The 26,015-nt window shown below is 47.4% G+C and overlaps 1 protein-coding gene across 2 annotated transcripts in view; it reads left to right on the top strand.

The window, feature by feature from the left end:
- Positions 1-26,015, top strand: part of ARID1A (AT-rich interaction domain 1A) — a 70,876-nt gene that overhangs the window by 38,265 nt on the left and 6,596 nt on the right. The window contains exons 5-17 of one of the 2 annotated variants that reach the window (XM_047085822.1): positions 15,125-15,365; positions 15,648-15,737; positions 16,299-16,466; positions 17,163-17,475; positions 18,776-18,921; positions 19,019-19,128; positions 20,344-20,553; positions 23,083-23,290; positions 24,458-24,590; positions 24,767-24,939; positions 25,304-25,454; positions 25,536-25,670; positions 25,755-25,851. In XM_047085822.1, the coding sequence (XP_046941778.1) occupies positions 15,125-15,365; positions 15,648-15,737; positions 16,299-16,466; positions 17,163-17,475; positions 18,776-18,921; positions 19,019-19,128; positions 20,344-20,553; positions 23,083-23,290; positions 24,458-24,590; positions 24,767-24,939; positions 25,304-25,454; positions 25,536-25,670; positions 25,755-25,851 (2,175 nt within the window). Of the gene's footprint in view, positions 1-15,124; positions 15,366-15,647; positions 15,738-16,298; positions 16,467-17,162; positions 17,476-18,775; positions 18,922-19,018; positions 19,129-20,343; positions 20,554-23,082; positions 23,291-24,457; positions 24,591-24,763; positions 24,940-25,303; positions 25,455-25,535; positions 25,671-25,754; positions 25,852-26,015 lie in introns of both variants that reach the window. The other variant, XM_047085821.1, reaches the window with a different exon arrangement.

Here is a 26,015-nt window from a genome sequence, read left to right as displayed (position 1 = left end):
ATCTTTCCTGTAGCATCCCACACAGCAGAAGAAAGGCTTGGAGAATCTGAATTTCTCTCTTCAAGTTTAACCAGAAGCCTCAACCCCTTTGTCGTTTAACATTTACCAGGCTTGTCCTGAAAGAATTGCCATTTCACTTCTGTTTTTCCAGACCTCCTTGTCATGGAGCACAGACGAGTCGTGAAAAGGGCAGCTGGGGGGGGCAGGGAGGGGTGGGAGAGGGAACATGCCCAAATTGATAGGGCGCAGGGTTGCTGGAGGAAGTAACCAACTAGGGAATCGCCTCAAACAGTGGGAAGTTGACTCAAATTTGGTTCTTTTGTTCCCCTTGACTTAGATGGGAGCAAACCCTGTCTGTGCCTTTCTTCTTAGAGAACAGTGTCCTGATTAATGGTGATGTTAATCAGAACCTTGCTACTGAAAAAATGTGGTCCTGTATCTAGCAACACAGGCATCACCCGGGAAATTGCTTAGAAATGCAGGTTCTTGGGTCCCACCCAGCTTTATTGAATCCAACACTGTTAACAAGATCCCCAGGTGATTCATTTATCTAATGGTTTAGAAACAAGGAGTTAGGGGGACTCCTGAGTAACTCAGTCGGTTGAACGTCTGGTTGACTCTGGATTTTGGCTCAGGTCATGATCTCATGGTTCCTGAGATTGAGCCCTGAGTCTGGCTCTATGCTGACAGTGCAGAGCCTTCTTGGGATAATCTGTCTCTCCTGCCTCTCTCTGCCTCTTTCTTTCTCTCTCTCTAAATAAATAAATAAACATTAAAAGAAAAGAAGCAGCAGCAGCAGCAAGGAGTTAGACCCTGAGAACTGAGAGTAAAATTTTCAAATGAAATGTCAAGCTTGGGGACTTTGGAATACATGAATTTTACTGACTGTGTCCAGTAAACTGTAAATAATCTCTGAGTGTGTGGGGTGGGAATGGAAGACCACCACCCGTTGTTTTGTGGTGCTTTGGGGGCCCTGGCTCTCCATGCCTACAGGCCAGACCCCATTGTGGGACCAGCCACAGCTCCCAGCATACCTGTGTAGCCTCGTCCCCAGCCACTCAGGTGTGCCTCAAACTCCTCACAACTCCCAGTCCTTCCTGCCAGTGTCTTCTTGCTTCCGACGACTGCCCAGTCACCTTCCCTGTCTCTCTCTTTAATGCCTGGCAAACTCCTACTTTGGCTTCAAAACCTAGCTGCAATACGTTCTCTGGGACTTTTCCCCTGATTTCTTCATGGTGGCCTGGGACCTCTGCTCAGGGACCAGGTCTGCGTGTAGCACCTGTGCGAGGCAGCTCCTCGGTACACCTGTGCTGAGCAGCCCTGGGCTCCTGCTGCCCACGTGAGCTCGAGGGCCAGCGTTTTGTCATCTGTGTTTACTGGGGGGAGTGACAGAAATCCTCTGAAGGCTTAAAAAAATTGGAATGCTTGAAGGATTAAAATTTTACACTGTGTTGCCTTTTGTCACATTTCATGGTGAAAGGAAACAGGCCAACAGTTTTTGCCTAGGCTTTTGATGGCTTATTTTCAAGGGGCTGACAAAAATGCCACTAGCACTTTCGGTACTCAGAGAAGCTGGGCTTTTCTGAGGTTGGTGACCTGTTTTCTTTATATCTGACTGTGTGTGCTTGCTCCCCTTGAATTGTAGCCCAGGTGCTCTCAAAAAGTCTCAGAAAGGAAATCCCCACCCCCTCCGTCATATCTGCCCAGACTGCTCAGAGCAGCGTGTACCATGTGCAAGTAGCCGCCCCTTCTCTAGAACGCCTGTTCTCTGGCAGGGCTAGCCAATCTGCTTCTCCATCCCAGTCACGCTGCTCCGGCCCTGATACTGCCTGGTGCCTGCCGGAGCCTGTGCTGCTTGCAGCACATTACTGTATGCTTGTTCCTGGGCCCATTTCCTGTTTCTATTCTAGTCGCTGGTGGCTCAGCTCTGCTTCCTGCCTGTGTGTCTCACACAGATTCCTCTTGCTAGTACCTTTTGTTTTCTTCGGAACAACTTCAGTCTGAAAACTAACTGAGCCTTACTTCTAGTGTGATGGCTCCTGGGGTCAGTACCCTGTGGAGGACTGGCAGGAAGTACCTCCTTCCCACCAAGCATACTGTACCTGTTGGATTTGACCTTGTTCTTCAGTTGGTCCCCAGTCTTGCTACAGGAAGCTGGTGGCTCATTGCTTAGACCAGAAATTGCTATAAGAAGATGAGCTGGGATCTTTTGCAGCCAAACTTGTCTTCACTCCTCAGCTGCACAGGGTTGTCAGGACTGGTTCTTTTTTTTACCTGGCGCTTAAAAGCATTTCCTGCTGCTGCCAAAGACACTTTGTAGCCCTTTCTAGCCCAAACCTCCCCCCTCTAAAATCCAGAGAATACTTATATGGGGTTGGGCAGGTAATGCTATCCTCAGCAGAGTAATAGCTTGCAGAGAGTATAGAGATGGAAAGAAAGCATGTGCTGACTCAACCTTCTGTCCTGTGTAAGCAGTTCAACACCCCCACCCCCACCCCAGGGTTAGAGTGGGAGGGAGAAAGTGCAGGGAGGTTGTTAAAAAAAATTAAAGAAAGGAAGAAGTGAAGGAGATTGTTCTGGACAAATGTATTTTAATGCTCTAATGCTCCTCCATCTTGCCCATTTTCCCCAGAAGATGCTGGCTTAGCAGAGAGTAGGCCTTGTGAATAATTCTGTTCTCCTCTCTCCTTCATAACAACTCTTTTGGGATCATCTGGTAATCCTGTGTCAGATCAAGTGGTTTCTACACTGAACCCTAGGCCTAGGTATATTTAATAGAGAGGAATTTAATGCAGGGAATTGGGCTTACAAACTTGCTAGGAAGGTTGAGGAAGCATGCTCTAGGCTTGTCCTCCAGAAGGAAATTCCTACCTTTGAGCCACTATCAGATTAAATGCCCTAAGTCTGCTATCCAGGGATCAGTGAGCTGGAGTCAAGAAGGAGCAGCTGCTGCCACCAGAACCAGCATCCAGTTTACTGGAAGAGGAAGCCAAAATGCTGCTGCAGAAACAAGTGAAGGAGACAGAAATATGGTTTCTGCCATACTTTGATCTAACCTCGAGTTTGCTCCTAATTAGGAGAACCTGAACTATATCTAAACCCATCCACAAGGGATTCTGGGAAATTCGGTTTTTAGCTTTTTAACCTCTATAATTAGGAAAAGAGTAGAATGGAGACGGCGTGAGCTAGGCCACAGAATATTCACCACACTAACACAAACACTACCCCTCCCCCTTACCCCCACTTTACATATGAGGAACCTAAGGCCCAGAAAGGGTAAAGGACTTGCCCAAGGTCATTCAGTAAATGAGAACATTGGGTTCCTGACTCCCATTCCAGTGTTTTTACTATTAGGACCTGTTTTTACTATTAGGAGTTTTTACTAAACTCCTCTAAAGGATCAGTTTAAAAAAAAAAAAAAAAAAACTCCTTTAAGAGAAGGAAGAATACCATAGTCTCTTCTTTGGAGAAAAGGAAGGAAGAGGTATGTAGAGATGCGGGGTTGAGATTTCTAGGCAAAGGTAGTGATACTATACAGCTTCTGGATTTAGGTCTACTCTCCAGGAAGATGTAGGAAATATTCTGATAGGAAGAAACCTCAAAAACTAGAATTTCCTGCAATTCCTGAGTCAACATATGGATGAACTCAGTTGCCTTGGTGACCATGGCTCTCTTTCACCCCCACCCCACTTCCCTTTCTCTCCCATTGGTGCATTTATAACGTTCTGCAAGCTGTCTGGACGATTACCTCAGTGAAGTACATGCCCTGGCTTCTGCCATTGTCCTTCTCCAAAAAGACCGACAAAATCAGAAATCCAGCCCCCAGATGTGTGATTGCCAAGCTGTTTCTCATCTGTCCTTGGGGCAAGGGGGGTGTTGGGCTTTTTGGACAAGGAATAAACCAAGTTGGGGGTGCCTGGGTGGCTCAGTCGGTTGGGCATCCGACTTCAGCTCAGGTCATGCTCTCACAGCTCGTGAGTTTGAGCCCCACACCGGGCTCTTTGCTGACAGCTCAGCCTGGAACCTGCTTCAGATTCTATGGTCTCTGCCTCTCACTGCCCCTCCCCAACTTGTTCATGTTCTCTCTCTCTCTCTCTCTCTCTCTCTCTCTCTCTCTCTCTCTCTCTCAAAAATAAACATTAAAAAAAAAAAAAGAGGGGCGTCTGGGTGGCTCAGTCGGTTAAGCATCTGACTTCGGCTCAGGTCATGATCTTACGGTTCGTGAGTTCGAGCCCCATGTCAGGCTCTGTGCTGACAGCTCGGAGCCTGGAGCCTGCTTCGGATTCTGTGTCTCTCTCTCTCTTTGCCCCTCCCCTGCTCACACTCTGTCTCTCTCCCTCTCAAAAATAAATAAACATTAAAAAAAAAAAATTAAAAATAAATAAATAAATAAATAAATAAATAAATAAGAAATAAACCAAGTCTTCCTAGAAATGCTATAATTTAGAACCATGAGGGCCCCCCCCCCCCCAACCGGACACCAGAGTGAAAATCTGTTCTGGCAAACTTGGTCCAGAGGGGAGGACCCCTGGGTATGGAGCTGTGTTAACATACCTGATAAATCAAGCATAGAATTAGTTCTGTTGTCTTTTTCTTCATATTTCTAAGATATTTGGTGTTCAACCTTTGGGGACCAGTGCTTACTCTCTTGCTCCATCCACTTCCACAGCCTGAACCTGTTCTTTCTTCCCCACCTGCTGTCAGCATGGAATTGGCTGGTATTGTGACATAGTCTCTGATTTCCGTGAGGTATAGCTCACCTCCAAGCTGCTAGCTTGCTTCCCCATTTGACCTTTCCCAAGGAAACTAAGAAGCCATGTCTTGTTGAAAGTGGAAACTAAGAGTGGAAGGCTCAAGCTGAGAGTCAGAGAACCTGTCCCTTAAGACCAGCTTTCATGTGGGAGGAATATTGAATATTACTGAGATAAGTGAAGGTAATTTCCTGATATTCTGGGGAAGGTAGGTGAAGAATTAAGTTCCAAATAAATGGGATCAGTGTCAGAAGAACTGTTATTAGGACTATTTGGTTGTGGGGCTCCTGGGTGGCTCAGTCGGTTAAGTGTCCAACTTCAGCTCAGGTCATGGTCTCCCAGTTTGTGAGTTTGAGCCCCAATTCGGGCTGTCACGGAGCCTGCTTCAGTTCCTCTGCCCCTCCCCTGCACGCATGTGTGCTCACGCACTCTCTCAAAAATAAAAATAAATATTTAAATTTTAAAAAAGAATATTTGGTTGTTTTCCCCCCTCATCTTCTACTTTCAGAAGTTGACTGTGTCTCTCCCCATGTTCAGAGTTCTGGTTTTCAGGCCTTTGGGATAGATGGCTGGCTGTCTTTTCTGGGTAAAGATGCTGTCCATTTCCTACTCTCAGATCTGTTTGTTCCTTATCGTCCCCCAAATCTTTGGATTTTATCTAGTAGGCCATGGTAGAGAAGACCACTGGCAAATATAAATTTAAGGGGTTTTAATACCAAACCGAGGAGGCCTTGGAGCTCCCTAGACCTTGGTCTAAGCTGTGTGCAGCACAGTGCCAGTCTTGCCTTCCCTAGTTATGCACTTTGTATCCTTGCTTGCTTTCTGCTTGAGGTGGAAGCCTAAGGCCACACCCCTTCTCCCTTACACTTTTTTTTTAATTTGAGAGACAGACAGACAGACAGACTCTTAAGTGGACTCCACACAGCCTCCGCCCTTGGGATTATGACCTGAGCTGAAATCAAGTCAACTCGCTCAAACCGACTGAGCCACCCAGGCACCCCTCCCTTAACACTTCTCCTTTCTAGAACTCTGCCTTCTTTTCTGTGCTTCTTTGCTCTTCCCTCCCCTACCCGCTCCTTGCTCAAGTTCTAGGATTTCAGCTGATGATCATGGTAGAACAAGGTCTATGTGGTTGGCTTTCCTAACAGGAAATGCTTAACTTGGGGAAAGTAGGGAGTTCCTAACTTCTTTGCTTTCTCAAACTTTACAGCACTTGTTTCCTGCTGGGATTAGAACAGCCCTATTCCATAAATATGCACTGTTCTTGACTGCTGTAACTCAGGCCCAGCTCTGACCCAGTTTCATTTTTTTTTTTCAGATTTGAGTCCGTTAGCTAGTGACCCTTAAAACCCTGTACATTTTTGGCCAAGAGGTGATTTCTGACTAGATAAGACATTCTCTCCTGGCCCAAGTGAGAAAGAAGCCTTTTCAGGGGAGGGGTATGTGTCCAAAGCCTGGTCAGGTAGGTAACATGGTATTATACAGGCCTGGTGGGGACTGTGACACATTGGAAAACAAGTTAGCTCGCTACCCTATGGGAGTTCTAGGATCTATTTTTTTCACAAGTTGGGAAACTGGAGTTTTGTGGGTTTTTTTTTTTTTTTAAGTTTATTTGTTTATTTTGAAAGAGAGTGTGTGTGCATGGGAGGGGCAGAGAGAGAGAGAGTGGGAGAGAGAATCCCAAGCAGACTCCTCACTGTTAGCGCAGAGCCTGACATGGGGCTCGATCTCAGGACTGTGAGATCATGACCTGAGCCAAAATCAAAAGTTGGACACTTAACTGACTGAACCACCCAGGTGCCCCGGGTTTTTAATATAAAATCTTGGGATTATTAGAAGAGTCTATATGGGAGTGTCAGGCAGTGGGTTAAAAGGTTCTCTGGCACCTGTGGGTCTGTCCCTGCAGCTTCTTGTGGACTACCCATGTAGTTTTGGCTCCCTGGGAGCTGGTATTTAGAATTTTTGTGGGGGTGGGGGCCAGCTGTGGGGAATGCCATCTACCCATTGCCGGCTCTCCTTGTGTTTGGTGTTTGTTTTATTGGTTTGGGGAGGGGGAAGTGCAGGGGAGATGTTGAGCAGAAGCACTCAATGTGATTAAACCTCTAGCCGAGCAGATCTGTGGGAGCAGAATATCGACCCCTGGAAAATCAATGGCTGCTGCAGTGGCCCAGGCTGCTGTTTGCAGGGGCTCCCGCCGCAGGAGTGCAGGCAGCCCCACAGCCTCTCTTCCCCCCTTTTTCACCTCAGAAACGCCCTCGGCCCCCACCCAAAGGGTCAGAACTACCTCAAGAGATTTTGCTGAGGTGGATTAGAACAGCAGGTTCTTGTATTTTTGTAATTAGATTGAAATTTCTCCAGTGACACAGAGCCCCGCCTCCCGGCAGCCTCCTTTCCAGGCGTTCCTTCTCTGCACTGCAGTTCTATCAAGAGCTCTTACCCAAGTGGCCAGGGCCTGTTCGGGGTTGTACTTGGCAGTTTTAGACAGGAGAGTTCATTCCCCTGATGCCGACACCCAAGAGTCTCTCCCTCCATGTAGAGGTCTAGAGCTCGGTCGGGTATGGGATTACTGTGGGAGTGAAGGTTAAACGAAAGCGAGAAGACAGACTGGGTCTAAAGAGGATGCTTTTGAGTAGATTGGTTCATTGAGTAACATTTATGAAGCATGTTGTCTTTTGTGTGCCTGACATTTTTCTGGTTACTAATAACATAAGAGGGTATAGCCTGGTCCTGCTCTGGTCCCACAGGCAGATTCAACACAGTGCCATCAGTCTTGCCGCACTGGGTCAAGGGGAACCCTTGGAGGGACTCTGAGCATCGCCCGCGGGGTGAGAGTGAAGGGCCAGAAAAGTTGTGCTGGGACTGTGTAGGCTTTGTCCCCACGAAGCTATTCTTATCTTTGAAGTCTCCAAGCCAAAAAATAAATGCTTTTAGTCCATAGTTGCTGCACCTATAGCTTCAAGTAATTGGTTTTCCCACCCAGTTCTCTGGTGGCTGGGAAATGGGCCACCTGGCTGTGTGAGAGGAGAGCTCTGGTGCCCCCCTGTTGGAGAACAGCTGTGGTCAGGGGGTTGAAGCTTGCTTGCCTGCAGGTCTGGGTGAGGGTTTGAAATCGCCTGAGATGAGGCCATCTAGAGGCCAGGCATGTTTTGACTTCTCTCTCTGGGCCACACCCCTGTGCTTGATAACATTATTAGAGTACATGCAGTATGAATACCTGCGGAGACCAGATACCTTCATGGGACTCAACTTCCTGCTGGTCTCCCTGGAGTCTCAGTCACACTGTCCTTCCTCCTACCCCCTGTACATTAAGTACCCCTCTAAGGGCCCAGAGGTGAGAAGAAGTACCATACCCTTTAGTGTAGCAATAGTAAGTTTAAATTAAGGGAGTTCTAGATGAAAGGGCCGATTTGAAATAAGCCATGAAAGAAGGTCTAGAAAGGAAGGTCTCTTCTAGGAAGAGCGGCTAGGAACGAGGGGAGTGTGAGGCATTGCAGACTAGTAGAGCTAGCTTAGCTAGTTTTAGTCTTCCCTTCTACAGAGGAGCCAGGCAAGGCCTAGTTAGGTTAACTTGTTAGAACCATGGAGGTAGGCACTCAGCATGTCCAGAGACGGGTTGTCGCCAGGCTTTTTGTGGAGCGTGGAGCATCGCCTCTCATGGTGGCAAGCTTCCTCTTTACAGTAGAAAGAGTGCATGCTCTGGAATCAGAGGGCTGTGGGTTTGAACTCCACTGCTTCTGTTTAATAGCTGTCTGTCCTTGGGCAAGTCATTTCACTTCTGAGCTCCTGCTTTGGTAAAATGGGGAGGATGCCTGCATCAGAAGACGGTTGCGAGAGTTAAATGTGAGTCAGCCATGTACCTGAGGGTTAGACACACGAGAGTCCCATATTTGTATCAGTTGTGCTTCCCTTCCCACAAGGAGACTTGCTTTATTCCTCTTTCCAGCATCCTTTGAATTTGGAGATTTGGTCTCCTTGAGCTTTATTTATGACTTCTGAAGTATATATATAGGGGGTTTCCCTGTGGAGGTGGGCTCCTGAAAAGCATTCTGGAGACCAGAAGAGTTCTGACTCTCCTTTACTGTGCATTCCCCACCTGGCAGCCCGAAGGTACCAGGAAGAAATGTCCCCTTATCTCCAGAACAATAGCCTATTGTGAGGGAGTTCAGTGGGGGGTTTTGAGAAACTTGGGGTAGGGGTTAGGTAGGAAATCAAGTTCTCTTAGCCTTTCCCAGAGCAGTTTCTGCCATTCCAAACAGTGAGTGTAGTTCAAGCAGGAGATGGTGTTTGGTCCTAAGCTAAAACGATGGTGCCAGCCTCTCTGCCTTTCCTTTCACCTTGTTAATCCCTGCTTAGCCCCTGACTTGAAAGTACCACCAGTATGAGGCACCTGGGCGGCTCAGTTGTCAGTTAAGCATCCGACTTCGGCTCGGGTCATGATCTTATGGTTTGTGAGTTCGAGCCCCGTGTCAGGCTCTGTGCTGACAGCTCGGAGCCTGGAGCCTGCTTCAGGTTCTGTGTCTCCCTCCCTCCCTCTCTCCCTCCCTCTCTCTCTCTCTCTCTCTCTGCCCCTCCTCCGCTCTCTCTCTCACTTGCTCAAAAATAAACATTAAAATTAAAAAAAAAAAAAAAAGTACCACCAGGATTAAGAGGCAGCTTGTTCTGTGTATTGATTCGTTCTTGGCATTTCAGCCACCACCAGCTAGCCTGCTCTCTGGGCAGGGATGGCAGCTCGTCTGTTGGACTGTTGACCACTCATTGGAACAAGGGCAGAGTTTTGTAACTCTGGAATCCCTACCAGTCTGGGGTGGGTCAGATCACCCTTTCTTCCATTTAGCAAATACTGAGGAAAAGAGAACCTACAACTGAAGCTTTATTGTACTGAATATCTTTTAGAAGCGTTTGAGGTAGCTTCTTTTCCCCTGACACTTGACAATTAAGTTGCTTAAGGAAGTCTTTATGAAAAACCAGGTCTCCCCCAAAACTCACTTGCCTTAAGTAGTTCCTATATAATTAAGTTTGCCATACTCCATTTTCCTTGAAGTTTGTCCAGGCTGTTGCCTCCTTCCCTGCTGTCTGCCTTTCTTCAAGAGTCAGGTCTCCCAGCCTTTTCTGTGTTCTTCAGGATTTCCTCCCATTCTCCAGCATGGGAGCAGCCTCCCGCCGTGGCCATGGATCTGTTAGGTATGCTGCCGGAAAAACACTTGACAAATGCCAGTGCAGATTTGGTCATTTCAGGCTGTGCATTTTCATTCAAGGAAAAGTCATTTAAGTGAATGTGGCTGAATTTCAAGGTTCCCCCCACCCCCACCCCAACATACACACCCTATAAGTGTGTGTATAGGATTTACCTGGTTCTCTTGGTGGGTGGTTTCCTCGCCAGTAGTCTGCACAACTTGGCAAAAGCACTCCTCAACTGAAAGAAGACGAGAACTCCATCTGGGGGTTAACAAAAGCTCCATTTCTCAAGGATTCAGCCAAATTTGAGAGAAAACCCTGAATCTGAGCATTTCCACGAGCCCGTACTTCAGACTTGCCTGTTGATGTTATTTAATCTGCGCAGCAAAACGAACTGATGTCATCCTCAGGCTCTGTCAGGAGATTGTTTGAATCCCCCCCCTCCTCTAACCCTGATCTGGTATCTTCCTGCTTTGAAAATGTACTTCATCAGACAGCCAATTCATGTTAGAGCTTGCAGCCCTTCCTGTGAGAGCACTGGCTGGCCTCCCCCCACACACCCCCCAGTGAGGTATGGACTGTGTGATTTCAGGCATGGTTTTGTTGTGGTGTGAAGAGAAGGTGTTAGCTGCCGAGTTCTGTTTGTCAGCAGAGCCTGACAAACCCATGCTGGCACTTGCTGGGGCTGGGCAACCAATCACAGCTGGAACGGTTATCGTCATGGAGTCCCTATGGGCTTCCTCTATCAGGTCACATCCCAAAATAACATTGGGCAGTATTTCAAGTGAAGAAACGAAGGCTTTCGGGGCTGTAGCCAGCCTGGAGTGTGAGATTCTGTGTGAAATACTTGGACCTGCTCCAGCGCTTTTGATCTGCATGGTAGATGAGCAATAAAATGCATGAAACACGTTGGAAACACGTGAGGAAATTCTCCCTGGCCCTGCTGCTTCCTTGGAACTGGCAGGGCACTGAGTGGGCTGATCCTTACCTCCCATCTCTCAGCAGGATTATGCTTGGAAGATAGCTAACCCGGGGAAAGAGATCTTTCCACTTAAGGGGCATTGCTACAATTCTTTCAGTAGACCTCCTGGAAGGTACCTGTTAGGTGGGCCCTTTTGGAAGAACTGAGACCCTGAGTTTTGAAATGCTAAAAGTGGCCCCCACCAGGGTGAATAGGGGCTTAGGCTGATTGAACTTTGTCTGTGTGATAGGTGTGTTGTAGAAAGTCGAACTTGTTCGGCACATTGAGGTCTGACTCAACAACCAGACATCCGGCTTTTTGTGGAACAAAAGACCTGAAAAACTGGCTTTTTGTAGGGTAGAAAGCAGAGGTGTGTCCCGTGCAATAAAAGGACATGGAGTTCAGAGCACTATCTGTCCGTGTGGATAGAGGGGAGAGACTTCTCCCCTTCGGAGTCTTCCTCCCCTACCAGTCCCTCCTAATTCCCAATAAACACACTTGCTGTGATTAGCCATTGGGACTGATAGATACATCTTACATCTTTACACTGCTTATGTGTTGTCATATCTCTCATTCCAGGGTGTTACTGCCGGTAACTGCATATTCCATATGGCCCCAACCATATGGTGCCAGTGGACTTTCATGCATAGGCCCCAGGGGTACCACAAACTCCGATTTGTCCAGTCCTCCTCTGTATAACTGAGAGAACGAAGCCCAGCTTGTTGCCAGCTTTTGTCCAAGGCCATAACTGATAAGTGCCAAGCACTAGGTCTTGGTCTCCTAACACAAAGGTGTGGTGCTTTCCCCTTAGTTCATACAGTATCACAGCGTAATGGAGAAAGACAGAACATAGGCTTTGGAGTTCAGCAGACCTGGGATCACAATCTCGTTTCTGCCACTTATTTGCTGGATGACTTGGACATGTAACCCAGTCCCTCTGAGCATCAGCGTGCTCATCCTCACATGTGAACGGGAGTGCTTCCAAGAGTGGTAGGAAATGAAGGAATTCCATAAAGTGCCTGGCACATCATACATGCTCAAATGGGAAATGATCTGTCTCTTCCTATGCTAACGTTTGGGTTCTTAAAAAAAAAAAATTTTTGTTTCCCCCAGTCAACTACCCCCATGCTGACCAGTTGCCATCTGCTGAAAATGACAGTTTGAGAGATTGGCCCCAAACCAACCAAATCAGAGAGATAAGATTAATGCTGCTTCCTTCCCTACTATTATTCTGTGCCCAGGCATCCCAGCCCACGTGGGGCTGCTGTTGACAGTAGTTTATTTCGCACTTTTTCTCCAAGGAGCTCAGGGTACTTTACCAAAACTGACAGCCCTCCTCAGTGTGTCTCTGAAGGAAGCCACCACACTGCCACTGCAGATACCTCCAGGGTCCTGAGAGCCCTGTCGCAGGGGCTGCTGATGTTTTCTTCCAACTCCTGGGACCTCTCGGCAGGACTAGAACATTCACTTGTGAATCTGTGGAGAGCCTGGTTTTTTAACAGAAGTTGTGGCTGAAGGAGCATCCGTAGGCCCTGCCCGACCTATATAACAGTGGTTGGTGGGTTGTTGTTGGGTTTTTTTTCTCCCCCCCCACCGCGAGTTCCTCGGAAGATTTCAAGGATATACACCTAGTTGAGCAGGGTTCCTCAGCTGAGGGCAGCAGAAAGAGAGCAAAAGGGGACTTTGGCTTTACCTGTACTGTTGGAACTGTTTTTATGATGAGAATATTTATGCTTTACTTACTCAGTTAAAAAGAAAAATGTTCAAAACACTTAATTTTTTTTAAGATTTTTTAAAAAGTTTATTTATTATTGAGAGAGAACGAGAGAGAGCACAAGCTGGGGAGGGGCAGAGAGAGGGGGGAGACCCCGAATCCGAAGCAGGCTTCAGGTTCTGGGCTTGTCAGCGCAGAGCCCGACACGGGGCTCAAACTCCCCAACCGTGAGATCATGATCTGATTAGAAGTCAGACACTTAAGGGGCGCCTGGGTGGTGGCTCAGTTGGTTAAGCGTCCGACTTCGGTTCAGGTCATGATCTCGCGGTCCGTGGGTTCGAGCCCCGCGTCGGGCTCTGTGCTGACAGCTCAGAGCCTGGAGCCTGTTTCAGATTCTGTGTCTCCCTCTTTCTCTGACCCTCCCCTGTTCATGCTCTCTCTCTGTCTCAAAAATAAATAAATGTTAAAAAAAAAAAAAAAAGTCAGACACTTAACTGACTGAGCCACCCAGACACCCCAAAACAGTTAATTTTTCAAAGCCATTTGAAAAGAGCCAAGTTCTTATGGATGGACCTTTGATTCCTATTCTGTTTCAAAATACACTGATTTCTTTTTTCTGCAAGCAAGTAATTCTTATTACCAGAAGCTGGCAGATTGATAAGGAATGGATACTGAGGGAAGGAATGCTGAGGGAACCTACTGGCCCCTGTAAAAGAGAGCATTGAGCTGTGGTTTCTGATACAGACCAGAGCCTAGCAGGTGGCTTTCAAGGCCTACACAGTTGGCTCCTCTTGTCTTCTTGCTGCCTCTTTTGAGTTTATTCTCTTTGGCTTAGAAGCCAGCTGTCCCTGGTATAGCTTAGCCCTCAACATGGGGGTGGAATCCTCCTTTCTTGGAATGAACCCAGGGCTTTTTATAGCTACAGGTACTTTATTCCTTTGGAAGGGAAGACACTCTGGTGTTACCTAGAGGAGGGCCTTCTTGAGTTCTTGTCCATGATGGGACTAATTCTAATTGTATATTTAAAGTATGCTATGGTGTTCTAGATCTGCTGCTTAGAGGAAAGGTAGAATTTTCTGACTTTCTGAGCTAACACTGGAGAGCTAGACACATCCACAAATGCATACCTACATGCCTGCCTTGTGTTGAGGGCAGGCTTTGTTCACACAGTACTCAGCAGAAATGTTCCCAGCTTAGTGAAGTAACCCATGGTTTGCAGAAGGTCCAACCAACCTGGATACTTGGGAGAGAGCCTAAGAGGTACCTTCTGTCCTTCAATGTTATCAGACTCCAGAGTCAGAGTCATCTCGAAATAATCTTTCCAGGATGAGCTTGTTGTGGGAGTAGCAATAGACTTAGATCAGGCCATTTTGGATCTCCTTTCTCTTCAGATGTGTCTCTTTAAGAGAACTTCTTTCTTAACCATTTGAGTATTAAGAGTTTTCCCAGACCTGAGCCCATACCCAAAGCTCTCATCCTTTCTTCAGGATACAGTTAGTTCCCAGCTTGAAGTTAATATGTGGTGTTGAACCAGTGGTGTTGCTAGAGAATGAAGCTGGGGCCGGCGGTGCATTTGCTGTGGCGAATATTTTTCATATTGAGCTCTTGGTTGCCAATCTTGGAGTTTACTGACCTAGAGTGAACTCTTTACTGATTAATTCAAGGCAAGCAAGGCCCCCCAGTAAACATCAAATTCTCACTAAACAACAACAACAAAGCTAGGACAAAAACTGAATTTGTTCAGTTGGTAAACGTTTGTACATTTGTTCATCCCTGTCGTGGGCCACTTGTTAGGAATATAGTCCCAGACCTTCTTGGCAGAAAGGGAATTGTCTTTCCTATACAATACATCTTTTTCCCACCTCCTACACTTTAAGTTTATTGTATGGTAACTTGGAACAAGTGTGTCCTTGGTAAATGTACTTTATAATAACCTGATGGAGAGGGGAACTGTAGCCAACTCCTGGTGCCATCCTGGCAGTGTTTTATAAAGTTTCCCCATTGGAAAAGAACTAAAGGCTCACTGAAAGAGCAGCTTTCCTATGACTGTAGATGTTGGGGACAGGAAAGAAGACGAAAGTACTAGATGATCTGCTTCTGGTAGATAGACCATGGGTCAGCAAACTCCAGCTTATGGGCTAGCAAACTCCAGCTTATGGGCTAGTTACTTTTTTTTATAGATATAAATAAAGTTTTATTAGAACACAGCTAGGGAAGAGTAAAAAAAAAAAAAAAACGCAGTCACACCCATTTGTTTATGTATTATCTGATTATGCTTTTGCGTTATGATGGCAGAGTTGAGTAGTTGTGACAAATGCTAATGGCCCACAGAGTCTAAAATATTTTCTATATGGCTCTGAATAGACTTTGCCATCTGTAAGCTTTAGTATCAGGACTATATAACGTGTGCAGTGTATTTGCTCTTGGTTGGTTAAGGAAGATGTTAACCGTATAGTACGACTGTTGAAAGAAGAGTCTTTCTGCCTAATATTGCTAATATATGTCCTTGTGTGTATGTTTCAGGATCTGTCTGGTTCAATAGACGATCTCCCCATGGGGACAGAAGGAGCTCTGAGCCCTGGAGTGAGCACATCAGGGATTTCCAGCAGCCAAGGAGAGCAGAGTAATCCAGCTCAGTCTCCTTTCTCTCCTCATACTTCCCCTCACCTGCCTGGCATCCGAGGCCCCTCCCCGTCCCCTGTTGGCTCTCCCGCCAGTGTTGCCCAGTCTCGCTCAGGACCACTCTCGCCTGCTGCAGTGCCAGGTACCCTCAAATGCTGGACTTTGGGGAGAGGGAAAGGGGACTAGTCCCCAATGATATCAGGGAGCCCCAGCCTTCCACTGCCACAGAGAGCATGTCCGCAAAGTTTCCCTTCAGCATTTGAAGAAGAGAGATGGGAGCCCCTTGGTTGGGTCCCTCTGTGTATGTGGTATTGGGAGGTGGTATTGGTATTGGCCTTCCCAGGAGCCATTTCTCTCTGAAATGACCTTTGAGCTAGAATTTCCAGGCTTAGCCACTATTGGCTTCTTTCTTTGTTTGGAGCAGGCAACCAGATGCCACCTCGGCCACCCAGTGGCCAGTCGGACAGCATCATGCATCCTTCCATGAATCAATCGAGCATTGCTCAAGATCGAGGTGAGACCCTGGGCTTTCAAGGAGGTGCAGAGGTCTAAGGGAGCCATTTGATTATCCTGTGCAATAGCTTTGGGAGAGCTGTATGACCAGGAAGCTTAGGACAATCCCAGCAGCAAATTGTGAAGTTACAGTGGGTTTAACCATGTTGGTGGCTCCAGAATTATGTTCCACTGTGCATGCACCACTCCTCCCACCCCGCCAGTCTTTGTTTCTCAGTGTTTGTGTTCTGATGGATTCCTCCCTACATTGTACCTAATTTGGTCAGCAAATACTGAAGACTCGGCATCAAATCTTTACCCTTCAAATCATGTACCGTTTTGTTGTCATTGCTGTTTGTCTTTTCAACCCCCATTTAATAGAAACAGTTGGCATGCCCTGGTTAATGGCCATGTTACTTCGGAGGGTCCCTAAAAGGGCACCTAATTATATAGCAAATAACATAAGAGACTTCATGCAAGTATTTGCTAAAGAAAATGTAGATGGTGAAGTCCTGTGATAAGGGAGCGCATTTATTCTCATTGTATTGAGGTAATAACTTATATGGACACTACCCACAAATAGGTTACATGCAGAGGAACCCCCAGATGCCCCAGTACAGTTCCCCCCAGCCCGGCTCGGCCTTATCTCCGCGTCAGCCTTCGGGTGGACAGATGCACACAGGCATGGGCTCCTACCAGCAGAACTCCATGGGGAGCTATGGTCCCCAGGGGAGTCAGTACGGCCCACAGGGTGAGTATATTGCCCAGTTAGGAGTACATACAGGTGGGAGGGAGGAGAAAACAGTTCCTTGTCTGATATGCTGCTATCTGGGTTGCAAGAGTAGGATTGCCCTTTGCTTTAAATCCACCAAAGCCAGGCCCTAAAATAGTCTATGTTTACATAGCCAGGCCCTAAAATAGTGGAAAGTCTCTGAGCCTTTTTTTCATCTGTAAAATGGGAAGAAGGTGTTTAACCCAAGACTGGGCACAGACACTTAATGGTAATTAAAATAAATTAGTCCTTATAGAATTTATCTTTGCTCAAAATGAGCCCTGGACAGATGTAAAACTGAATGTCTTACACAGAGCATGGGAGAGAATGCAGGTTTTGCACGTAGAAAGGAAAGAGTTCTGGGAGTTGAAGGGCTTGGATAGCAACAAAGCTAGCCTCGCCAGCCAGCCAGCCTTGCTTTGTGCTGTGTACTGTCTTTAAGATGAGAGGACAGCTGAGGCCTGCCTTTGTATGCTCCTGGCCTCCCCCCACCTTTTTTTTTTTTTTTTTTTTTTAATGGGGTGAAGGCTGCCATGAAGTTGGTCTTACCAGACCAAATATTGAGTGATTCCCATCATTTATTATCTTTGGAGTTTTAGAGCTGAGCAAGATTTGGGAGTTGCTAGTGAGTCACTAACCAAATCTCTGTGTCTTCTCTTCTTCTTTCCCTCCCAGGAGGCTACCCCAGGCAGCCAAACTATAATGCCTTGCCCAATGCTAACTACCCCAGTGCAGGCATGGCTGGAAGCATGAACCCTATGGGTGCTGGAGGTCAGATGCATGGGCAACCTGGCATCCCACCTTATGGCACACTCCCTCCAGGGAGAATGAGTCATGCCTCCATGGGCAACCGGCCTTATGGCCCTAACATGGCCAATATGCCACCTCAGGTTGGGTCAGGGATGTGTCCCCCACCAGGGGGCATGAACCGGAAAACTCAAGAAACTGCTGTCGCCATGCATGTTGCTGCCAACTCTATCCAAAACAGGTAAGGTCTGGGAAGTGAAGAGAGTGTCAGCACAAGGAAATAAATTGTAAAGTGATTCAGGTTCTTGAGACACTTCTGGTTCTAAACCATGTCATCTTGGTAAATATGTATTTTATTGAGAGCTCTTTTGAAAACTGAGTTTCCTTACAGTGAAATACACAACAAAAGTGCTGGTTCTTTGTGTGTGTGTGTGTGTGTGTGTGTGTGTGTGTGTGTTAAGTTTATTTATTTTGACGGAAAGAGAGAGTACCAAGAGAACCAGTGGGGAGGGGCAGAGAGAGCCGGGGTGGGGGGGTGGACACAGGATCCAAAGTGCTGATTCTTAAGCGTCTTCAGTTGGTATCAAGTTTCACATGACCTGATGTTGTATGTAAACATAGATTATTTTGATGAGTAAAATAAGTCTTCAGAGTTTCTTTATTTCTTGTGTCAATCTAGTTTTTTGGTTTCCAAAAGGATTTTTAATATACACATGACTTGGATCTGTAGTGTGAGAAATAGAGGATGGCAGGGTTGTGGTTTGCCATTTTTCTACTGTTCTGTATGGTTCTTTGTGTTTGAGTCTGGTACTAAAGTGCAGAGAGCTCATGTGATTTGGTTTAATGACTTGAAGATTCATCCATTCTTCCTTGGCCACTCAATTTGGTGGCTGTTGACTTCAGTGAATATGATTCTACTAGTTTTTGAAGGCTCTGTCCGTGCACTCCGTTGTTGGTGGCTACAGTTCTTAAAGTGACTCTTGTCTTATGGAAATCTTGATGAACTAAGGTAGAATAGGGTGATTAATGGTAAAGAGGTGAGTTGGATAGTACTTTGAAGAATGATGGAACCATAGGGTTTGCAGTAGGTCCATCCAGGTGCAATGCTGTGAGGGGTCCAGTTTGGTTGGGATTTGACGTAACAGAGAATGGTAAAGTTGAGCATTTAATTTAGGCCTTTTGCCATACAGAAGGTCCTTGTACGGAAACACATTTTGACACTGGAGGTGCCTTAGAGGGAGGCAGTACTTAAAGAGAGACACTGTAGGACTTGCTTCTTCAAGTACTGTATCGTTTAAAATTGAGCTTTACTGTGTCCTGTTTGGAGCCTGAACCCTCTTAGAACTTCTTGTGGGAGGTAGAAGATGGGAATATCTAGGTCAGGTGGTACATGGTTTTGGTTTGAGAAACCCATAAACTTTTTCCTTGTATAAGCCTCACTAGATAATCTTGGTTCACAAACTCTATTCAGCTCAGGTCCAAGTGTGAAGCTCAGTGTCTTCTCTCTCTCTCTCTCACACACTTTCCATCTTCTTCCTCAGGCCACCAGGCTACCCCAATATGAATCAGGGAGGCATGATGGGAACAGGACCTCCCTATGGGCAAGGGATTAATAGTATGGCTGGCATGATCAACCCTCAGGGACCCCCGTATCCCATGGGTGGAACCATGGCCAACAATTCAGCAGGTAAGTACAAGTCCTTGCTCACTCCAGGAATTTCGTCTAGAATGATCTTCCTGTCACACGCTTGTTGGACTTGAGATTTTTTCCCCCTCTTTTATAGGGATGGCAGCCAGCCCAGAGATGATGGGCCTTGGGGACGTCAAGTTAACTCCAGCCACCAAAATGAACAACAAGGCAGATGGAACACCCAAGACAGAATCCAAATCCAAGGTAATGATTTATATCTTGACTCCTCTCAGCTGTCTGTCCCATGCTTTCCAGTGATAGGAAGGAAAAAGAAAAGAGGGTGACTAGATTCTCTAGTCTTTTATGACATGGATTAGATCATCTCAGAAAAGGCTGCTCTTACCTCTTCTAATCATGAAGGTTCCCAGGCTAATAGCTCATGGAATTAGATTTCAGTTAGCCTAAGGGGTCCTGATGTAAATAACACCGTGTTCTCACAGCTGTCTGTTGTAGAGGAAGTGCCAGGCCAGCAGTGTAGAATTCTCTGTAATGCCCTCTGTGAAACTGTGCACCCTGTCCTCATGCATTGATAGGTGGTGTGTGCCATAGGCAACTAGTTCCTCTTCTCTTCCTGGACCTTACTCAGAGCAGTAGGAATGGTTGGTGCCCTGGGTTCTCTAAAGAAGGAGATGAGGCAGGTGGGGTTTGGGCCCTTGCTTGGCCTCCCTGTAGGATGGTCCTGAGTGTGCTATCTATTGGGTTATGTGGCAATCTGGGGACCTGCTCAGTGTTTGAGTCATTTGAAACATTTCTGCCCTTTGTCATACCCCATTTTCCCCATCTTATAAAGTAGGGGAAAGTAAAAATCTACAGCTGCCACCTCCTGTGGACCTTCACCTCTGGCTCTCAGACACTTTTAGCCATCTTCCTGTCTTGGACAGGATAATTAACATCCAGAGCCTTTTCAGGCACGTAGGAGACCCTTCCTTTCTTGAGAGGAGGAAGTTTCTTTTTGTTTTAGTCCATCCCATTGTCTCAAGATCATGTTTTGAGTTTCTTGAATTCTCAGAAACAGTGTATAAAAGCATGCCTAGGCTCCTGGGTGATAGCAGGGGAGTAGTAGTGACATTGATGTGAGGTGGATAAGGGTTTGACACTTAGCTCTGCTGCTTAAAAACTATGAGATTTTAGGAATGGCCTCCATGTGCCTGCTTCCTTATCTTTGAAGAGGAGAATAATTTATAATACCTAATATGAAAAGGCATTTAGCATAGCACCCAATGCATTATATATAGTCAGTGTTAGCTTCCTTCCTTTACAGGAAGAATTTCTAGCTCTCATTTGGTCTTTTGACCTTGCAAATGCAAGGTACCCCAGAATAAGAAGCTTTACCACTACTCTAATCAAGGGACTTCTGAGACCCTTAGCATAGGCTTTGAATCTGACCGATTCCTATGAATCTTGACCTGCCCCTTCCAGAAATCCAGTTCTTCTACTACAACCAATGAGAAGATCACCAAGTTGTATGAGCTGGGTGGTGAGCCTGAGAGGAAGATGTGGGTGGACCGTTATCTGGCCTTCACGGAGGAGAAGGCCATGGGCATGACAAATCTGCCTGCTGTGGGTAGGAAACCTCTGGACCTCTATCGCCTCTATGTGTCTGTGAAGGAGATTGGTGGATTGACTCAGGTGAGTGCCTAGCACTTGGCTTCCCCTGTGGTTTCAACAAGCCTCTCTCTAGGTGCTCAGTGGCTTCACCTGGTGCAAAGCATCCCACAGGGACGTCACCGTCTCCTGCTCTCTGAGGCACATACTGATAGACTGGAAGCATGGGGCTTCCATAGGCAGGAGGCTGAGACCTCCCTGGCTAGTATGAAGTATTAGCATTGAGTTTACCATATGTCTAGGGTCTCACTGGGGTGCAAAGATAGGGAAAATGTGGACATTCTGATTCCATGGGAGGCAGTCTGGCATTGCAAGCAAGACCATGGTTTGGAGAGATGGGCCTGGTTTTGAATTCTTCCTTAGCCACTTAACAATATATGTCACCTTAATCAAGGTGTATGGCCACTCTGAGTCCTAACTTTTCTTATTTGTAAAGTAGGGATAGTGTGTATCCTGCTAGATTGTCTAAAGCTGGAAATAATATGCAAAGCTTACAGCAAGATTTCTGCCACGTAAATTGGTTTGTGAGATGGTACCCAGGTAGCCATAGTAGTGGCTGACCCTTTCATTCCTGGAAACTTCCCGGTGAAGATGGGATTTCAGGAGCTATTTAGTAGAAATAGTTTATGAAGGACAAAGTAGGTTGGGAAATTGTTTAGTTACTCTGTATGGGATATTTAAGTGAATGGATTCATTTCTGCTGAAAAACTCTGAACTGAACTCCATCCTGAGCCCTGCCTCTGCTCTGAAACCTTATAGTTTTGCTTTACACTCAGCCCATGAGGCACACAGTTGAGGCAATGCTGTGCCTTGCAAACTTTCCTCCAATGTGTGTTACGTAGTCATTAGATCAGGAGCCTGCTGTTGGATCTGAGTTTGTGGCTTAGCTCAGGGGGAGGCGTGGCAGGGAGAGATGTATTCCAAACCTTCTAAATCAGAAGAGGAAAACAGCTGTCACCAGCAGAAAAGAAAGTGATTGGAATGAAGCCAGCCAACAGTCAGTTATGAATTCCTTCTCCCTTCAGGCTTTATTCCCCTCCCCCACAAAGGAAAACAAAACAAAACAAGACACGTGCACACTGCCACATAACTGGCGTGGGAAGCAACGCCACAGCAGGCTTCTGAGGTGACCCTGGGCTCATTCCCGCCGTTATCCCTGGCGTTGAGTTTTCCTAGCCAGGCTTCTCCTGCCTGTGGGGATGGGGTCGGGGGTGGGGGGGTCGTTGGCTTAGGTTTGGCACGCGTTTGATTGAATGGGCTTCTGGATTCATTAAATGATGTAGGATGAGGTACAGAGGGAATCCTGAAGCCTGCGCCTGTCTTGCAGTTTGTGAGAGAATGCCAGCCTTTTAGGCGCTATGATGTAATTGAACGCTAAAGACGGGGTTCAGAGGAGAAATAGCGCTGTTATAAGCTAGTCTGTAATGCTTCCAAGAAGGCAGAAAATGAATCCTGAGCTTCTGTGAAGGATTAAGTAGGGTGTTAGGCAGAGGAAGGGGCCATTCCAGTTGACTGGCCTAAGTGGCATGGAAATAGGAGAGAGTCTGGAATATACACGACCAACACCATCTCCAACCTTCAGAATTCATCTCAGACGTTACCTGTTCTAGGGAAGTGTTCTGGTCACCTCCCCGCCATCTAGGTTGTCCCTCTCTTTGCTTCCTTATCACTCTTCTCTCTGGTATCACGGGTACCAGATCAGTAGATATGACAACATATTGAACTTCCGTTATGGGTTAGGACTGGAAAGCTGGTGTTCCCAGCCTTTGAGGTAGATGAATAAGTGTAAGAATGCATGAAGAAGGAGGCCTGCCTGGCTAGAGCAGAAAGACTGTCTAATTGTAGGGATTGGGGCATGGTCTTGGTCAGTGTGTCCTGAAGCTTAGGAAAGGAGGCAGAAGGGTAGGTTAGCTGCTGGGAAGGCACAGAGAAGTTATAGGGCCTGAAGCATCTCCTGAACAATCAGGATAGTGACTAGTAGGGAAGGGCTTGTAGTTAGTTACATGTCACTGAGAAGGAGGGCAGCAGTGGCACAAGAATGTAAAATGTGCAAAGAGCCCCACACCAAGAAAAAAGAAAAGAAAAGAAAAACCCGGAAACCTCCAGTTTGACAAAAGTAAGTCAGGCAGAGTGGTGGCTGACAGTACCACATCTCCGTTTTTGAAAACTGATTTTTTATTGTTGCCTTGAAAGGGGTTTGGATCTGATGGTGATTTGCACAACAGTTTTCAGTAATATACTTGTGTAAAGCATCATACCTTCTAAATTCTGTTCTCTCCCACTAACAGTGATGTGAAATTTGCCCTCATGTGAATAAGCACTGTCTGCTAGTTGCAGTGATCTGTGGATAGAGCCTGCTGAGGGTGGAGGGACGCTAGCCATGGATTTAACACTTGTCATGGACTTACGCACCAAGCAGGGTTAACTTTGGTGGTTGACTGAGAAGTGTGATTCCCTAAGAGATGAGAACCTGGAAGCCTGATGGGGTCTGGGGCTTGTGGGCAGGAAGATCAGGTGGAAGACGTACCCCGACTCTTCTGGTTGGTTGTACAGGTCAACAAGAACAAAAAATGGCGGGAACTTGCGACCAACCTCAATGTGGGCACCTCAAGCAGCGCTGCCAGCTCCCTGAAAAAGCAGTACATCCAGTGTCTCTATGCCTTTGAGTGCAAGATTGAACGGGGGGAAGACCCTCCCCCAGACATCTTCGCAGCTGCTGATTCCAAGAAGTCCCAGCCCAAGATTCAGCCTCCCTCTCCTGGTAAGGATCTGGGTGAGCCGCCCCACCAAAGCATTCAGGGTCCAGGCTCATTATCCGGCAGTGCCTGGCACCGGGGACGTGTACTCTGCCCTGTCCTACCACAGGGCTTTAACGAGTTGGCAGACTAAAGAGCGGACGGTGGCGACTCCCTTGAGACGTAGTCTGTAGCAGCCCTTAAGTTTTAATTTTCATTGTGCACCTGGCATCTTGCCAAATGTTTGTAAACTAGTGAGTGGGAGGGACACCAGAGGAGTGGGGAAATCTGACAAATAGCAGTGAGGCAGGGCCATCTGGGAGCTTTGGCCCACTGATGTCAGCGCCTTAGAATGCTGCTCAGACGAGAGCCCTGAATTCCCCAGGGAGCTCAGATGCTAATGAATGGGAAGGAGCGGGTAGGGAGGGATATGAATGGAACTCTCTGATGGGAGGGCCTCTGCCCACCCTCCTTTCTGAGAGGAGGCTGGGTCCTGGGCAAGCATGGGAAGGAGAGGGAAGAGGGCCAGGGCTCCTAGAAGGTGGGTGTAAACACATGTGCCCTGGTATTGACCTCTGAGGGTGTAATGAGTGCCTGAGATGACTCATCAGCTGGGGAGGCCTAAGCAGTGGGATGTCTGCTGTTGGGAATGGTAACTAATGGAAACATTAATTACTGGTGGTTCTGCTCGCATCAGCTTAGAGGAGGAACATTGGAACCTAAGTGGTGACACTGTGCTAGATTCTTGTGAGTAGGAGCTCCTAGGTTCCTAAAGCACGCTGCAGGTGTAGGGCAAGATGGAGCCTTCCTACCTAGGATTCTAGGGGCTCTGCCTGGGAACTTGGGCTCCCGCATTACAGGGTTTAGTAAGTTAGCCAGAGTCCTTGGGGAAGGAAAGCAAAATAGTCAGGGAAGCTGGCAGAGAGTCCAGGAAATCACTAGCATGGTGATGGCATTGCCACACTACTCCTGTTCTCCAAATGTGAAATCGTAGCAAGGAGCAATAGACCCCTCAAATTCCCTCCTCTATTACCTGGCCTTATAGATCGATCTCCTGCTGAGAAGGGTGATTCAGGCTTTAAAGAACCCCAGCTTTAGCCTTATAGCAATCCCTTCCAAAAAGATCCTGGGGCATTTGTGTATTTCTGTGAGAGTTAAACACTTGCTGGCTCACCCCACATCTCTGTCCACAGCGGGATCTGGGTCTATGCAGGGGCCACAGACACCTCAGTCAACCAGCAGTTCCATGGCAGAAGGAGGAGACCTGAAGCCACCAACTCCAGCATCCACACCACACAGTCAGATCCCCCCCTTGCCAGGCATGAGGTAAGGCCAGGAGCAGGGGCAGGGGGGTTGAAAGACCTGAGCAGAAGTGCATGAGCTTCTGTGCAGCCCGAGAGTGGTCCCTGCTCTGCCTGCCCGGCCAGTGACTCGCATGTGCCCTGCTTACTGGAGGAATTGCTTTATTTGGGGTTTAATTGGCTTTCCTCACTCTGGAGCAGGAGCAATTCGGTTGGGATCCAGGATGCCTTTCCTGATGGAAGTGACCCCACATTCCAGAAGCGGAATTCCATGACTCCAAACCCTGGGTACCAGCCCAGTATGAATACCTCTGACATGATGGGGCGCATGTCCTACGAGCCAAATAAGGATCCTTATGGCAGCATGAGGAAAGGTGACCAATTACTGTTGGCCTCGTGCCCTTGAGGACAGGGCCAGGGAAATGGGGGGATGTCTTGAGAGTGGCTCAGGGTTCTTGTCGAGCCATTTTTTGAGATAAGGCATTTCCAGACCTAACCACCACTCTTCGTCCCTATCTCCTTTCTTGTCTCCCTCTCCCTGGCCTTACCTTGTCATACCTTAACAAGTATGTGCTCTTTGCTGGTTGGAGCCTCTTTAGATCTCTTTTGAACTTGCCGGGGAAACCGTAGGAACAAACCCAAGCTCCAAACAGGGCCTGGTCTTTGGGGCAGGCAAGGTGTGGGTTGCTAGGCCTGCTGGCTTACCCGTTTGCTCACTGCCTTCCTTTCTGTACTCAGCTCCAGGGAGTGATCCCTTCATGTCCTCAGGGCAGGGCCCCAATGGCGGAATGGGAGACCCCTACAGCCGAGCTGCTGGCCCTGGGCTGGGAAATGTGGCGATGGGACCTCGACAGCACTATCCCTATGGAGGTCCTTATGACAGAGTGAGGTAAGCATGGCCCCCGCTCCTGTCCCACCCCAGCACCCCACAGCTCTAGTGGACTCAATCCGCTTCTTCAATTGTGTTTAGGACGGAGCCTGGAATAGGACCCGAGGGAAACATGGGCACTGGAGCCCCACAGCCGAATCTCATGCCTTCCAACCCAGACTCGGGGATGTATTCTCCTAGCCGCTACCCCCCGCAGCAGCAGCAGCAGCAACAACGGTGAGTGAACCCTGGTCCTAGTGTCGTTGTGGCTCAGGCTTTGCCATTTCCCACCCTGATCCTCTGATTCTCTCCCTCCCGCAGACATGATTCCTATGGCAATCAGTTCTCCACTCAAGGCACCCCTTCCGGCAGCCCCTTCCCCAGCCAGCAGACCACAATGTATCAGCAGCAGCAGCAGGTGAGGAGGGTAGCAGGGTGAACTGACACACAGGTTCCCCTTGAGAGGCAGTTAGAAAACGAAGTTGAAAAGTTTAGGCTTGCTTTTGATACTTTGGTGTTCTCCCACCTACATGACCAATTCTGCTGAAGAGCCAAGCCCTCAACCTCGTCCTGTTTAGATTC

Source organism: Lynx rufus, unplaced genomic scaffold (assembly GCF_022079265.1).
Source record: "Lynx rufus isolate CCGP_SWC_20201006 ecotype Redwood Valley unplaced genomic scaffold, mLynRuf1.p SCAF_2, whole genome shotgun sequence".
Lineage (NCBI taxonomy): Eukaryota > Metazoa > Chordata > Mammalia > Carnivora > Felidae > Lynx > Lynx rufus.
This window is presented reverse-complemented; position numbering and strand designations above follow the sequence as displayed.